Source organism: Carya illinoinensis, chromosome 15 (assembly GCF_018687715.1).
Source record: "Carya illinoinensis cultivar Pawnee chromosome 15, C.illinoinensisPawnee_v1, whole genome shotgun sequence".
NCBI lineage: Eukaryota > Viridiplantae > Streptophyta > Magnoliopsida > Fagales > Juglandaceae > Carya > Carya illinoinensis.
The window spans coordinates 15,785,654-15,803,095 of NC_056766.1; the positions used below are offsets into that span (position 1 = coordinate 15,785,654).

The 17,442-nt window shown below is 36.3% G+C and overlaps 1 protein-coding gene and 1 pseudogene across 1 annotated transcript; one reads left to right on the plus strand and one right to left on the minus strand.

The window, feature by feature from the left end:
* The first annotated feature begins 4,044 nt into the window (after nucleotides 1-4,044).
* LOC122296698 lies at nucleotides 4,045-5,628 on the plus strand. The gene has a single exon (XM_043106500.1). It carries the CDS (start codon nucleotides 4,045-4,047, stop codon nucleotides 5,626-5,628), a length of 1,584 nt encoding a protein of 527 aa, XP_042962434.1.
* Nucleotides 5,629-14,449: 8,821 nt separating this feature from the next.
* LOC122297738 lies at nucleotides 14,450-17,185 on the minus strand (annotated as a pseudogene).
* Between the last annotated feature and the right edge of the window lie 257 nt (nucleotides 17,186-17,442).

Sequence of the window (17,442 nt, forward strand, 5' to 3'; positions counted from 1 at the left end):
TGCAGAACTGCTTTTCCCTTCACGTTCAACCCCTGTTGCTCACCTGTAATGCTCGTCCTTATGGTGGGTCATTTTCAAAATGATTTTGATAAAAATCAACGGGAATTATAATTTCTTTTAAATTTATTTTCCTTTCATCCCAGGATACAAAAGACTCAATGTTATAAATAAAATTCATTTTTCTTAATTAAAAGATTATAGTGAAAAACATTAAATTTTATAATTAAAGTTTCTCGTACAAAATATCTTGCCTAGGCTTTCGTGCCCTTCCCCTTGGGTTGTGCCCGTCCTGACCTGTCATGCTCATCTTGTCCCTGAGAGGGCACACATAAAACTAAAATGAGTTGATGACTTGTAAGCATTACTTTATATAGTAAAATATAATAACATAGATTTTCAATCATGCATTTATCATTGCATACATACATATCGTACTTAGCATGCATACGTCTTTCAGTTTGTTTGAAAACGTTGCGAGGTGGGGTTTTTCTTTAAAAACATGTTTTCTTCTTTAAAACAGTTCCCCACGCATCGCTGCCTTCATTTCTTAAAGAGTATTTTCATGCAATCGTTCTTTTACATACATTCATGCGTTCATCTTTTCTTACTTACGTACATACATGCATTACGTTCATTCGGATGAACATACATGCATTCATTCTTACATGCATATGTTCTTTCTTTTCTTATCACTTTTATTGGCCATGTAGCACACTATTAAGCCCCGTTTGCTGGGGTTAGTGGTCTTTTAGACTTGATTTTGCCCGTGGCCACGGGTTGGGAATCCATTCCGTCAGGGTGCAGCACTGGGTGCACTACTAGTATTACTTACTCGGCATTGCAATCTGGCCTGTCTAGTCCATTCATTTGGTACCATTTCCATTTTAGTCATGTGGCCATTATCTATCTTCATACATCATCCATTCATTTCAGTCCGTTCATTCATTTGCAGTTCTTACGGTTTTTCAGTTCGTTTCTTTTATAAAAAGTCATTTTAAAAGAAAATAATTTTCTTTCTTTTCATAAAAGTTGTTTTAAAATGAGTATCTCTTTTCCTAAAATTCATTTTAGAAAAAGTCATCTTTCATGGCATCATTTAAAGCATCGTCTTTCATAGGGGCATTTTAAAACACTTCCATAGGGAAATTTTAAAACACTTTCTTTACGTCGTTTTAAAGAAAATAGTTTTCTTTCTTTTATTTTAAAAGTTGTTTTAAAAAGAGTCTGAAAAATTTGTTTTAGAAAGAGTCATTTTTACAGGAGAGAATTATTAAAAAAAAAGTTTTCTTTCTTTTCTTAAAAGTTGTTTTAGAAACAGTCCATTACAATTTCTGTCTGTACCATTCTTAACAGTTTTTACTTGTCTTTTAAAGCTTCATTTCGTTTCCTTCTGTGAACATACATACAATACGCACTACTTATAATATCCATTCACATGCATAAACGTACATACTTTAGGTGTGTGAAAAGGGGCTGCCAAGGAAGGCCACTACATACTTATATTTAAAAACTTATGTTTCATTTTCTTTTTAAGTAAAGCGTGTCTCCGTAGAGAAAAGTTTCATTTTCCTTTTTAGAGAAAAGCTTTCTTCTTCTTAATTTGTATAAAGAAAACTCTATAAGAGTATGAATGTAATACTTACTTGGACTTCATGCCATACTCAATCCATGCAGTCCATTCGTGTGCGTGTCAGATAGCAACCTATATGCATACAATAACCTTACGTCATCATCTATCTAATGCATAAGTAACTATTCTAAAAATAGAATTATGCCTCACTTGGAATATCTATGGGCTCTTACGTGCCATTTACTATACTAAAACCTTCGGGGTCTTATTTCTTAAAGTGAACCCCCCGTGATTCACCTTAGGGTTAAGACACTAAGACCTCCGTCTCGTTCTTCTATTTCCACATTCTGATGCATGATTCCGACCGACAGAGTCATGCGTCTGAACCTTAGACAACTTACCCATTACTATCTTCACGTATCCTAACCCATATTAAATCCTCATTCCCAACCAGTCAGGCTACATGAATTCAAGCCAACTCTGGGGCTAAAACACCATGTAACCATGCTCAGGATAGATTACCCCTTACAGATGGTAAACCTGTTTGGTACACTTGTCTCTCCAGAGATACCTGTATCTCATCCCCTTTTATCATCTAAGAACAACTTATAATTCCAATGAACGCCCGCTTGTATAAACAAGCTCCATACTCCAATACCAACTTGCTCAGACCCAATCAATAGGACTCTTCCTGCTTCCCGACCCTGTACAAGTTCATCCCAGCACTTGATAGGAGAAGACTGCATCCACAAATGCACCTCTGTTACGTCACGTAACTCAAGACTAATCCCGAGTCACATCACGACACCCATCATGCTTCCGCACGCTCTAATACTTTTCCACCACTTCCTTATACTCTTAGACATAAGTTAACCACAAGGTGACACTCGTCACCTTGGACTACAAATCATATCACTACTGCTTTAGGACACTATTACACAGTTCCCGCCACTTAACAAGAGGACTGCATCCTAGTGTTTTTGATATCGGCCGGTACATATCGTACCGGTATCTAGACCGGTACAGAAAAATATGTATTTCGTACCAGTCAAAATAACGGGTGTACCGGCCGGTATTCTGGATTTCGGCTTGAATATGTGTTTCGGCCGGTACACAATTTTGAATTTCTGAAGAAAGTTTCAGTCAGTTTTGTTATTATGGCAATTTTGTAATTTATGTGAAAGGCCAAGGTTATTTATGTCATTTAGGCATTTAGGTTTACTTTTAGTTGCTTTTACTTTTAGTCTTTACTGATTCCTCTCCTCTTCCCCGTGAATTGCCTTCTCCTTTGCGCCGTGCAGCTGCAGCCCGTCCTCCTGGAGTCCATCTGCATCATCTCCAATTCTCCATTACAGGTAGCAATAGCATAGATAAAAAGATAATAAATTAATAATTACTACTCATTAAATTGATTAGTTGTTTTTTATATTTTGGCCTATTTCTCTTATTTATTTATTTTTTCTCTTCTCTGATGATCTGATCTTGTTGCCGGCACTGTAATTTTTTTTTCCTTCTCTTCTTGGCATGTAGTACACTTGTTGGTTTGCTTGTCCCATTTTACTTGCTGATTTGCTATTGTTTTGGTTGGCCATTCGGATTTGATGATGAAGGTATTTTACATTTTTTTTTCAAGTTTTAACTTCTTGAATTTTTTTTTAGTCTTCATAAGAAATAAAAAAATAATATTTCATGATTTAGCAATAAGAATTAGCAATAAGTATATAAATTTGATATTTAAAAACAAATTATTTTTTAATGACAAATCTTTTTTAAAAAAAAAAGAGTGCAAAATTTACATGTGTTAGAATTATAATTTATATATAACATTATTCTTATAAAATATAATTTAAATATTAAATTTATTTCTAAAATCAATCGTTAATATCTCTATGATGGATCAAGCTAGCCTATTTTATATTTGCATGCAATGCCAATATATAAAAGAATGTTTAGGAAAAGCTCTGTATGTGTTAAAAAAAGAAAGCAGATATTATAGTTGACTAAACTACAGCAAACAAACAAAAAGAGTAGGTTTAATTTTGTTATTTAAATATCAAATAACAAAAAACAATTATTGTTACTCTTTTAGATTTTACACCTATATAAATCTATAAGTTATAACAGTTATATTGGTATTCATATGCAAAAATCATGATCATCACCACTCTCATGATCACAGTCATGATCCTAGCGTTTCTTCTGTCAGCATAGTTTGTGAAGGGAACTTAGACTTTGAAAAGGTTGGATCTCTCTCTCTCTCTCTCTCTCTCTCTCTCTCTCTCTCTCTATATATATATATATACGCATGCATGCATGTATAGAAACTTGAATTTATTGAGGCTAATTAATTTACAAATGACAGCAGTATTTTTTAATCCATTTGATAAATTATGTTAAGTTTCAATCTATTAAGTGTTGAACACTTAAATTTGAATAAGTGTTGAATTATGAGGTTGTTTTATAGGAGTATAAAAATGTCTAGTTGTCAATCAACCGGTGCTACATCTACAACACTTGCTCCTGTAAGATCAGAAGATCTAGCATGGGCCCATGCACGTGCAGTGCCAGGGGCAAGAAATAATACTGAATGTTTATACTGTAATAAAGTAATTAGAGGTGGCGGGATCACTCGATTGAAGTATCATCTAGCTGGGATTCCAGGCAATGTAGAGGCATGTAAAAAGGTCTCTGAAGATGTAAAATGGCAAATGAAGGAGTTGCTTGATGAAATGAAAAGAAGCAAAGAGAAGAAAAGAAAAATAAGCTCAGAGATTGGAGGTGATATAGATTTAACATCTGATGATATTGATGATAGTAATAGTATGGAGGGACAATCTCAGCTTTCAAAAGGTAAGGGGAAGTCAGGAGAATCTGGAACTGGAAAGTCAGTGGGGGGATTAAGTAGATTTTTTGCTCCAAGAACAACTCCTAGGGCCCAACCTTCAATTAAGAGTTCTATGTGTTCGAATGAGATGCTTGTACAAGCAAAGATGGCTGTAGCACGCTGGTGGTATAATTCTAATCTGCCTTTCAATGTGGCTCAATCCAAGTTTTATCAACCAGCTATCGATGCCATGATTACTATCGGGTCAGGATTTAAGGGCCCTTTATTATATGAGTTGAGAGGAAATTTGTTAAAGATGGCTGTGAATGAGGTTCAAGATTATTTGCAACAAATTAAGAAGGTTTGGAATGACACCGGTTGTACACTAATGGCAGATGGTTGGACAAATCAGAAGCAACAATCAATAATCAATTTTTTAGTTTATTGTCCGAAAGGTACAATGTTCTTGAAGTCTGTTGATACATCTGGCCTTAGAAAAGATGCTGAAACATTGTTTAATATCTTTGATGAGGTTGTTCAAGAAATTGGAGCTGAGAATCTTGTGCAGTTCATAATGGATAATGATGCAAGTTATAAAGCTGCAGGAAAAAAGTTACAGCAGAAGTATGGCTCTTTCTACTGGTCCCCTTGTGCAGCTCATTGCATAGACTTGATGTTGGAGAATTTTTCTGATCCAAGATATTTTCCCCTTATTGATGATACTATAAAAAAGGCAAAAAAGATAACAAAGTTCATCTATAACCATGGTTGGGTTTTGGCATTGATGAGACAAGAGTTCACCAAAGGTCATGATTTGTGTCGTCCTGCAATTACAAGGTTTGCGACAAATTTTTTAAGTATCCAATGCTTGCTCTTGTTTAAGAAAGAACTGAGACAAATGTTTACTTATGATAAATGGATTGCATCAAACCATTCTAAAAGCATCATAGGGAAAGAGATAGCTGAGATTGTTTTAGAAGATAAAGAGTTTTGGCCTCAATGTCAATTTATTGTTAAAATTAGTGAGCCTTTGGTTCGTGTTCTACGACTTGTTGACGGGGATGAGAAGCCTGCAATGGGATACTTGTATGATGCAATGGAAAGAGTCAAAGAGAACATAAAAGCAAGATGTAATAACAAAGTTAGTATATTCAGTCCATTCACCAGGATCATTGATTCTAGGCCTGTTCAACTGGGCCGGATTTTTATCCGGCCCGGTCCGGAACCCGGATAACCGGATTCCGGTTCCGGATTAAATCTGGGCCGAAACCCGTATTGGAAAATCCGGACCTATCCGGTCCGGATATGGGTTGTATAACCCGGGTTCCGGTTTTAAAACCCGGTACCCGGGTTTATTTAACACCCAGTTTCTATTTTCCAGTTTTCAGTCGCGGCCCCCCCTCCTTTCATTTCTATTTTCTAGGGTTTTTACTTAGCTTCAGCCGCGCCCCCCCCCCTCTCTCTCTCTCTCTCTCTCTCTCTCTCTCTCTCTCTCTCTCTCTCTCTCTCTCTCTCTCTCGTGCCGAAACCGAGCTTTCTCTGCCGATCAAAGCTTCGTCTCTGTTTTGTGGCTGTCTTCATCATCGTCTCGCTCTCTCTTCTCTCTCTCTCTCTCACGCCGAAACCCTAGCCTCATCTGCCGATCAAAGCGTCATTTTGATCCTCGCGCCGTCGTTTTCATCCACAAGTATTTCTTGTTCTCTTTGTTTGTATTTTTCTCTCATTGTTGATTTTGGGTTTGTTTTGAAGAGAATGTTTAAACGTTTGATGATTATTTTATGGGTTAGATCTGTAATGTTTTTATGAGTACGTTTGTTCTCTCTGTAATGGCGTGAAAATTTTTATGGGTTTGCTTGTTTTGTTTTACGTTTTGTTTTGTTTTGTTTGGTTTGGATTTTGGAACCTGTCAGATGGGGTTTTTATGGGTGTGCTAGTTTTATTCTGTTTTGTGTAGATCTGGTAAACTGGTGGCTATTGGGGAGATCTAACAAAGGGTTTCGAAACCCATGTGAAGAGAGCTAGGGTTTCTGTTAGTTGAATACTAATCCATGCCCTTTTTTTCCCCTTTTCACTTATGATGTACCAATAAATCTATTTTCTATGCTTTGCTAAATAACATCATTGTATTGTTATTTGATTCCTTTTTGAAAAAAAGTTAGGTTTACTATTAAAAACTTAATATTTTTATTTATTTTTCATGTAGATCTGAGATTTTACTTGCTTGCTTTGCCCTTCCTCTTCTAATTGGGGTGTTCGTGTATCTACCATAAGTCTTCCTCACTTGGATCCTCCCTTTAGCTTTAAGGCTTTGCCACGATCTTAAGATGTTGTTCTTAAACAGAGTGATCGTAGCACTACTCATGCATGAGCAATAACTCGTATGCTAAAATATTGCTCAACCAGAAATATTATCAGGTAATTTTAAGCTAACTTCGTGGTTTGGAGGTGGGTTACTCTATCATATAGGGCTTTAAATATATAGCAATTTATTGTGTAGGTACCACTTTGCAATAACATTTTGTCAAAACAATTTGACTGATGGAGTACCTTAACAACCTCATTTATAGTCATCAATTATGAAACTGGACCAGTCCATTAATCCCATTTTCTTATTTTCTTTTTATTTTCTACTTGTTTAAATATCTTTTTCTCTTTCTCGTTAGGTGTTTTCTAGTATACATCCGCCTACTTGCATGCACCATTTGCCTTTTTAATATTTTTTTTATGAGTGCCTTGTATTCAAATTTTTATTACTGAAAAAGAAAGGTATTGGGTCCAGCAAGGAGATTTTCATTACTGTAATATCTGACTTGCACAATAACAAGCACGATTATGCAATATTTATTGGCTTGCATCTTAACATGTGGTATATATTTTGCTTACTTTATTTGTTCCCTGTTTGTTGATTTTGGGAGATCTCATAACAATATATATTGAGAACCTTGCTAGCTTCTGAGGGCTGGAAATATTTTTTTAATATCTATCTAACTTAGTTTATTATATATCTAACTCTGTTTTTTACTTATAAAATATATATATATATATATATCTAACTGTTTTTTTAATATTTTTTTCTATGATTATCTAGCTTTATTTAGTTTGATTCTCATTACCTGTATTAAACTTCTTTAGGAGTGTAGTTTTAAAGTAAGTTCTTTGGCCTGGAAACTAGTACAACCCTTCTGAGATCAAATGGGGATACTTTTTTCCCACTGTAAAGCTTGTGCATCTTACTAGAAAAACAACTTAAGATGAACTGGGTTTTGGCTGTTGATTTGGTGTGGCTGGAAAGGGTATATCACTATCAATTGGTTAACATTTATTACTAGGACCCAATACCCCTCGCCAAGTAATTCAAGTCATAAGAATGTAATTCTTGCATGCACCTATTCTGTGGGGAAATTATCAGGCACCTGTTTTGTGGATTTGAGAATGGAGATGCAAATGGAGGTTCTCATTACACATGTATCAGCTGTGGAGGAATGCATTGATTGCATGAAACAGACATTATGTATTGGTGGCTCTATGTAATCCACTTTTGATATGTAATTTCATTTCATATATTTTAATTTTCTATTTTGTAATGTAATGTAATAAGTAGTGATTGCTTTTGCATGACGTGATAAATATTGAATTTATTTATTTTAGATGCATTTAGTTAAAAATGTGAAGGCAATTAGTTTTCTAATATAAAAGAATAAGCTTTGCAACATTTCGTATTGAAAAATTTGTAATGGAATATAGGCTTGTAGATGAAAAATATGGCTTGAAAGGAAATTAATAATATAGGTTTTTGTTAAAAAAAAAAAAAAAAAAAAAAAAAAAAAAAAAAAAAAAAACCCCAACCCAGGTACAGTCTGGAACCCGGATTCCGGGTTTCAAAAAATCCGGATTCACCCGGGTTCTGGCCCAAGTTGTAACCCGCCTATATTGGGCCGAAAATCGGCCCGGATTTGTAACCCGGGTTCCGGGCCGGGTATATCCGGATACCCGGTCCGAAACCCGGATGAACAGCCCTGATTGATTCTAGATGGGATAAGCAACTTCACAGTCCATTACATGCGGTGGGTTGTCTTCTTAACCCTGGAATTTTCTATAGCCCCAGCTTTAAAAAAAATGATGTTGTAAAAGGCTTCAACAGTTGTGTTATGAAGATGGCACTTGATCCTGATGATCAAGACAAGATCATTGAAGAACTTGACTCGTATAATAATGCAGTAGGTGAGTTTGGACATGCTTTAGCAATCCGCCAGCGTGATAAGCTTAATCCAGGTATTATCATTTATTAATATCATTTGTTAAATACTGTGACTTTGTACTTTAAATTTTATCTTATTTTATTTTACTTGCATTTAATTAATAATTTATAATTATATTATTGTTATAGTTGCATGGTGGACCCAATTTGGTTGTGAGGTTCCAACGCTTCAAAGGTTTGCTGTTTGAGTACTAAGTCAATGTTGTAGTGCAACTGGATGTGAGAGAAACTGGAGTACATTTGATTTTATTCATTCAAAGAAGAGAAATAGATTAGTACATAAACGTTTGAATGACTTAGTATTTGTTCGTTATAACTTGAAGCTGCGAGAGAGGTAAATTTTTTTAATATTAATGTCTTTCACTTTTGAAAATATATATAATATTTTCAATTATATTTGATTTTATTTTGACAGGAGTATAAAAAAGGGAAGAGATGCTTTAAATCCAATCAATCTTGAAAATATTGACTTGATGGAAGAATGGGTGAGTGAAGAATCTGAGCTTCTTGATGAAGAAGATTTGGATTGGGCAAGTATTGAGGAGCCATTAATCTCACTAAATGAGGAAGACGTTGATAATGTTGGTGTTGATGTTGATGATGGTGGTGACATTGATGAAAATATTTTGATTAACATGTCGAATCTTGATCCTTATTGTCTTTTTGATGAGGATGAGTGATTTTATTTTAATAGTTAGATTAAGAACTTATTTAGTTTGTAACTTAAAACTTAAGACTTGTATTGAGAAGTATTGGGTTTATGACTTATTTTGTTATTATTTTGGAATACAGTTAATGCTTATATATATATAATTTATTCAGGTATAAATTATTCCAAAACGGTACACGAAACGGTATCGGTACCGAAATATTATTCTGAAACGGTACACAAAACGGTACCGGTACCGGTACCGAAATATTTCATTCCAGTGCCTTGACCGGTACGACATCCGGTACGGTATTGAAAACTTTGCTGCATCCACAAATGTACCTCTATCACATTATGCAACTTGAGACTATCTCCTGAGTTATAGCACGATGCCCATCATGCTTTCGTTGCACTCTCTGATACTTTTTTACCACTTCAGACTTGCTTTCAAGCACAAGTCAACCTCAAGGCGACACTCGTCACCTTGGATTACAGCCACATCACCACTACTTGGGGACATTGTTATACAGTTCCCAACGGTACACCATACATTCCACGCTTTTCTGCTATGCCATCCAACCCTTCATGACATGCTATTCGGTGTATCACGACATAGCACAGAGTACACTCATGTGAATTTTCTTCCATCCACACTACGATACACATCACTACAATACACACCTCACGGTGCATCCCTACTCGATATGGAGTACGCGCCATGTGTACTCCCTTTGCTACAACACTTATTATCATGACGCACATCACACGGGGTATCGCCATACAACACAAGGCACACGCCACGTGTACTCTATTCACTCTTCGCCACATGTCACTACAGTGCACGTCACATGGTGCGTCACTACACTACACAGAGTACGCTCCACGTGTACTCCCTTCACACCTCACGCTATATCACAACTATGGCATCCCTCACTCCTATACTCACAATACAGTCCACAATACTACACAGTCAAGTCCAACACTTTATAATTATACTTCACTTCACAACTATGCAGCGAACTCCACAAATACTAATTAGATAGTCTACAGTCCAACCAATCAACTAATATAAATGTAAATAACTAGAGATAGAGGGTTATACCATCTACAGGATAACCCGTGTGTCGCTCGCTGTCCACCACATAAAGTGGCAGTTTGGGCTTTAGAATAGCTAGGCGTGGTCTTGGAAAGGCTCAAGGTGGTCTCATGGTGGTCAAAGGTGGCAGAGTAGGGCGGCATCACACTGTGAACAGTGCGTCCGAAATGGAGGAAAGGTGCTTGAGGTGGAAGAAGATTATGGAACTTCATGGGAAGCTAGGGAGAGGTAGAGGGAGATGTGATGGAGCTATGGTGGAGAGGTGGTGGCTCACGGTGGCAGATCAGCCACAAGAAGTGAACTACGTGCCTTGGAGAGTGAGGGAGAGTAAGAGTTGTGTACAGCTCTGTTGGGCATGGTGATGAGAGGAAAAAGGTGGTGGTGGTGAAATACCGTGAGTAGCCATGTACGGTGGTGCACGACGGTGCAACCAAATGGGTAGTTGTGGAGACCCATTAGAGAAAGAGAGAGAGGTAGAGGAAAAGGAGGACATGGGGAGGAAGCTCATGATATGGTGAAGCCGTTGGTGGTGCTTGGTGGCCGTTTTGGCTGTGTATGGTGTCTCTAGGAGGAGGAATAACCTCTAAGACCCATTTGCTTGGAGGAAGAAAGAGAGAGAGGAGGCTACTGGTGTAGCTCACCACCGGTGGGTAGTGTTCGCCAGTAGGAGAGGATCAGGCCGGAGGTGGACGTGAGGCACGACGGCTGGAGGTGGCGCCGGTTGGAAGTGCAACAAGCACGATGAAGAAGAACACACACGTACGTCGGGCATGAAGAAGAAAGAGAGGAGAGAGAAGAGAGAAAAGGAAGAAAGGAAAAAGTGAGAAGGAAAAGAGAGGGGCCTAGGTATTTAATCCCAGTCCTTCGCTTTGGGATCTTCAAAACGATCTAACGATGAGTTTAAACACTGATTTGAAAATGCATAAGTGTTTTATTTAAAATAAAACACCTAAATAAAACACTGAGAGGAATTAAGATAGAATATTATTTTAAAAACTAAAGTTTATAAAATAATATTTCTTCATCATTATTTAAAATGATAAAGTATCGTTAATTACTCAAAGAGAACTTTAAAATTAGAGTTTTTAACGTAAAGTTAAATCTCTTAAAATTTTAAAATAACTAAAATATTTAGTTTAAGTATTTATCCACAATTATAATATTTTTAGAACTCATTAAAATATTATAATTGTGTTACTTTAAAATAAGATTATCTAATAATACTAGAAATATCTCCTATAGATATTTCCATAATATTTAAAATATCCATAAACTTTAAAATATCTATTTTACTTTGAAATTCGCTGGATGACTTTTGGAACGTGCAATCGAGGTACAGCAAGTAGGATAAGGCTTATCATGTAGATCGAGGCTCATAATTAAATAAGAAGAAAGAATGAGTGGATATCACATCACCCCTTAGGCTTGACCTTTCAAGACTACACACTTTATATTTTCAGTTCACACAAAACCTCACGGAAGTCTTGCAGAAGCCATTTAACCTCACTGAAGTCTTGCAAAAGCCATATAATCTTTCCGCAAATAACACTCTTGGTGTCAAACCAATGGATGGAAGCACCTCACGAAAAGTCCTGCACCTCTTTCCCTTCTTGGACATACAGCTCCTACTCCATGTGAAAATCAACTGCCATATAGCCCCTGCATAAAACAAAAATCACTCCAGCTCCAGCCTAGAACACAGATGCAATTTCAGACTTGTATTGGGTCTTTTTGGGTCTTGAAAAAATGAAAGGTAAAGCGCAATTTTGCTCTATTGGGAAGACGCAATAGAAGAGTCACGAAAGAGGCTTCTTTGAACTCTGTTGGTCCAAATCATAGAAAGGAAATGTTGTGGTTACCAGAAAAGTGAGAAAATGGAAGGGGGAGCTTACACTCGGTGGTTTTTGCTGTAGAATTCATCAAACTCTGAAATTTTTTCTCTTTTCCATGTTTTCAGTTTTTACATTTCCCTTTCTTTGTATTCGATTCAAGCTTTTATTTATATTTCACCAATATTAAATTGTTCTCATTCAGTTTATTTTCAGTTCAGCTGAATACCTTCAGTAGTTATTTCGTTTGAATTTATTTTCGGTTGTATGTGATTTTTTTTTAGTAATTTTCAATTATCTTCACGCCCACTCTTGCTTGATTTATGTTGGTTGCTTGTGATTGTTTGGACCTTTATGTTAGATTATCTTCATTGGAGTTGATTAGTTTAAGTAGTGTAATTTTTTCTGGATTAGATTGAACTCTATTGGATGGAAAATAGTGGCTTTTTGGTTGGCACACATGGTGTTTGATAAAATGTCCCTTAGAACGTAAACTTCATGAACTTCCTTTTATTGCTTGGAAACATTGGATTAGATGACGTTGATGAATGTGGTTTAGCTTCTTAAGTGAGGATAATTATAATTTAATCAATGCACGTTCACGAATCCATTTAATGTATAGAAGCGATTGAAGTAGTGTCAAGGTGCATTAGAGCGAAAATTATTACATGCTAGCTAAATATTTCCTATTCTCCACTCGTGTTAACACTTTATTGTACTCACTTTTCTTGCATATTTTATCACTCATTCACCATCTCATGCAAAAGGAAATAAGGGCATTTTTTATAATGTCAACAAAAAATCAATTCTCATTGTGAATATCATTGTAGATAGCTTTAGTTAATATATTTATTTTAATTTTGATAGTGAATGAATTTACATCTTAAACTAATCGTTCATTTAGGAAATGACTTAGGGACTTCCCTATTACTACTTGACAACTCTTATACTTGGGAGTAATTCTTAAAACAATTTTTAAATTGAGTTAGTACCCCACTTGCTACTTTTACTCGGACCCTATCTTAGCTACAAATAAGAAGTTGGGTGCTCTTAACTACAACGGGGTCTACAAAATTGTGTGTGGTTCACAAACCAATGAGAACTACTATTGATTTGGAACCAATTTTACCTGTCAGTGTCATTGTTCTCAGATAAAGAGAGTCAGAAGAGCATGTAATGTGATTTCGGGAGTATCCATCATGACTACACTTTCTACAAATTCATGTTTGTCTTCCCTACCATCCACTAGATTTTCCATGGCTAATTGATAATCTAATTCTTCAACAATATAATTTTCTAACAACCATGCGTAAAAATGGAACTCTAGGTGATACAAATGAAGACCTAATAACAGAAATAGAAAGGATAGAACCTTCCACTGGTGACGTCCCCTGGTCACGTTCCAATGGAAGTATGCTGACACATTGACTCGTGTTCTCACGTGAGCTAGCTTTATAATCCTTGTTAGCCATCTATAATGCTGATCTAACACTCACCCATAAGCCACGTAAATACTCTTGTTGTTTCATTGTTGGTCTAACGTATGCACCACCACTTGTAGTAGAAGGAAGCAATGTGGTGGAGATTAATGTTGTGGCTGAAGTGATGATTGACTTCGATTGAGCTTTGGTGTAGCTGCTACGGGTCTTTGCTAAGTTGGCGATGATTGGTTGGCAGCCAAAGGCTTGAACTCCTTGCAAACTTTTGAATGAGGACCAAGATAATCACCATAATAGTAGGGACTAATTTCTTCTTAGGTAGGTCAAGAAGGGAGGAGTTGCTTGGAGATGAGAGGATGCCAAAAAAATATGGCAGAATATATTTAATTTTGTTTGTCAAAGCCAATGGCACCATCTGCTTTGGTCTCCATAATGAAACCATAAGAGGCTTGGATTTTACACAAGTGAGGTAGATGATTGATTAAGTGAAATTTCTAAGAACTTATATTGAATTAGGTTGTGAAATTCTGCAGAATCTTTTCTTTTGGTTTTCTTGAAAGTCTGTATTGACTCTTGTGTTTTGTTTTTCACGAGAACTTATGAATTGAAATGATTAGATAAAAATTTTTATTGAAAGATGATCTACAACCATCACGGGGCATCTCATGGTCACCACCATGGAGTGGCTGTTAGGTGATTTTTAATTAAAACATTTCTTACACCCTCCATAAAAACTCATCTAAACAAACCTTACAACCTTACATATTCTCAAATCTGAGTCCCACCACTTTTATAGAACTTTTAAAAAAGTATCTCTAAGGATCTTCACAACTATTTACAAATATCCTTTATGAAAACACATAACATCCAAACTCACAACGCAAATCAAATGATATTTGAGGAAATAAAAAAACAAACACATACCGTACACAAACATTTCCAAATTGATCCATGAACATGCGTTGTGGCATGCGCACAAGAGGCTGCAACCTTTAGGCACTTATCCTCCAAAACGAAAGTTTTGCTACTCCAAATTGATCAAGTTGCAAGTTTCAAGCAGTAATCCTCCTAAATAGGAGCTGTGCACCATGTTGAGGTTCCAGGCTCATTAATAGTATCGGTGCATGAACATAAGTTGGAGACATGGTAAAAGAATATTGTTGGACAATCATAGCCAGTGCCACTTTTGTCTCAACTAGTGCTAGATTCTGACCTGCACAGATTCTAGGTCCCAGCCCAAATGGAAAATACAAGGCTAAACACTTTCGAGAGTCAGAAAAATTTGATGGATTGAACTTATGTGAATCTTTTCCCCATATCTCAATATCATGATGGACAGCAGTCATGAGCAAACAAAGCTGTGTTCCAGTTGGAATGTCAAGTTTCCCTAGCTTAACTCTTTTGGTTGTTTGCCTAAGCAAGATTGGAGCCACAGGGTAGAGGCGAAGTGCTTCATTCAGTATCATACTCACCTGTTAAAAAACAACAAGAAATTTGCACTATTTCATGGGTTGAGCATATAAGTTTGCCATCCATTTCATGTTAAATATCTATTCGAGTGATTAAAAATATGAATCATCATGAAACAAGTTAGAATAATGTATAATATCTAGTTTACATGTAGTAGTTTCTCTCTCATTGTTAGCAGATTTGTCATATGGGTTAATGCATAATCATGAATAAGGATCTACGAAAATTATCATGTACTAACATCTTCTTTGATTAACACAGAGCTGATCGATATAGTAATTAGTATGTGTAGAAATGAGTTAGAGGGACTTAAAAAAAGAACCTTTTGAGATATCAAATATTTTTTGGCAAGTACATGTGACGACTGGTTTTATCAATGAAATGAAAGCTTGTTGATACAACAATAATGAGCAGGAAAGTAAGGCATATTTGAACTCACTATTTTAAGATCGGTTAAATTCTCAGCTGTGGGATGTTGATTATCTCCAAAAACCGCTAGAAGGAGTGCCCATGTCAAAAGATTAGCACTTGTTTCCTTTCCAGCAAGGTAGAAATTCTTACAATCATCTATGATTTCCATCTCCTCTAATTTCTCTTCTTTACCATCATGAATATTCTTGTGAGAAGATAGCAAGAGACTTAGTAAATTTCCTGAACTTTCTCTCCCATTTTTTTTATTGCTCTCTATCAGCTTCTGAATGGATTCTCGTGATTCTTTCTCAAGCCTCCACATCTCTCTATGATTCTTAGTGGGCAAAAACCTACAAATGCATGTACATATATATCATTCATTCAAAAGTAATGATGTTTTTCATCGTGAATTTTGTCATCAATCCTTAGTCATACCAGCTGATATATCAGATTTCAAATTGTTGTACATTTAAATAGTTGACTTATTGTTCTTTGTTCAAGGCAAATAGTCCGTGATATGCAGAACAAAACTTAATTGCCAGAATCACTAGACTTTCGTGAATATGTAGTACGAATCGAATATAAATTAATTAATAATAGCAAAGCAAATAAAATCTAGAGGACTTGGGTACGTACTAAATAATTATATCCTTGTGCCAACCTTTTTGGAAAGTTAAGAATAGTAAGGTAAGCCGATGATGAGATTCATAGAAATTATGTATTTAATCACCTGAAACCAGGAAGGTAGACAGTTCTGTAAGTTTGGGAGACAAGTTGTTGTTGCTGCTCTTGTAACATGAAGATCCTCTTCCCCTCCTCAAAACTACTTCCAAATGCAGTTCTAGATATTATGTCTGCTGAAAGGTTATGAAGTTGTTTGTGCACTTCCATCTCGAATTCGTCTCTTCCTCCTCTCTCTTCTTCCCAGTTTTGGAGCATCTGTCTAGTACTAGCCACAATCTCTGGCACCCAAGCCTGCCATTAAATGAATATACAAAGCATAAATGATTATTATAACATTTAATGAACTTTAATTTACTAAAAAGGATCAAAACGATCGAATACGAAGTTCTGTACCAGTATTGGTATTGAAAAATTACCTTCACTTCTCCATCTTAAAAGCTTGGTTTGCGATTCTTCTGTGAAGGCTCCATCTCTCACCCTTCAATGAAAGTATTCCTTGTCCTAAGAACATCTTCATCGGAGGGTTAAAGTCAAACTTCTCAAATGATCTACCGGTGTTCATGAGGACCTCCTTTATCATGTCAGCATCGGCGATAGCTAACCTTGGCTTAGACCCTAACCAATACAGAAACGTCCTCCCATACAAAGCCGGCCACTCGGAATAGAACGGAGCCAGTCGGTGAAGGGTGTCGTGGTCGTCCCTAGACATAGCCTTCGACAGAGCTTCGGCAAACATCCGGCGAATATCCGGCATGTTTCCTACAACAGGACGGTAAGGAGGGCCTCGTATGCCTTGCCTGCTGAAATGGCCTTGGATTGTCCACGGCAAGCATAAAACTGCGTGCAGGAGTTTCAAGAGGACGAAGAAGATCGTCATCGCGATCAGGAGCAGAAGCAGGTTCATTTTTTTGGGAGCTTGATTAAAGAGAGAGAGAGATGAGCGTTTTTCTTGAACAAGAATAGTAGTGGTGAAACAGTTTGTAGTGATTATTGATAATGCAGAACGCAGTATGGTGAAGGAAAGTGACACAAAACCATTGAATATGGGGTGCTTAACCATCTAATAATGGCCAATTAATGGGTTTTTTTATGCATTAGATCCTGAATAGAAAATGAATTAGAGACCAGTTCATTAAAAGCCTATTGTCTGGATTAAAAGGGAGAGATAAGATAAATAAGAGATAAAGTCAAAAGAAATCCACTGATATACAA

Excerpts from the sequence above, each read along its gene's own strand:
- LOC122296698 (XM_043106500.1), top strand. The coding sequence starts at position 4,045 with ATGTCTAGTTGTCAATCAACCGGTGCTACATCTACAACACTTGCTCCT.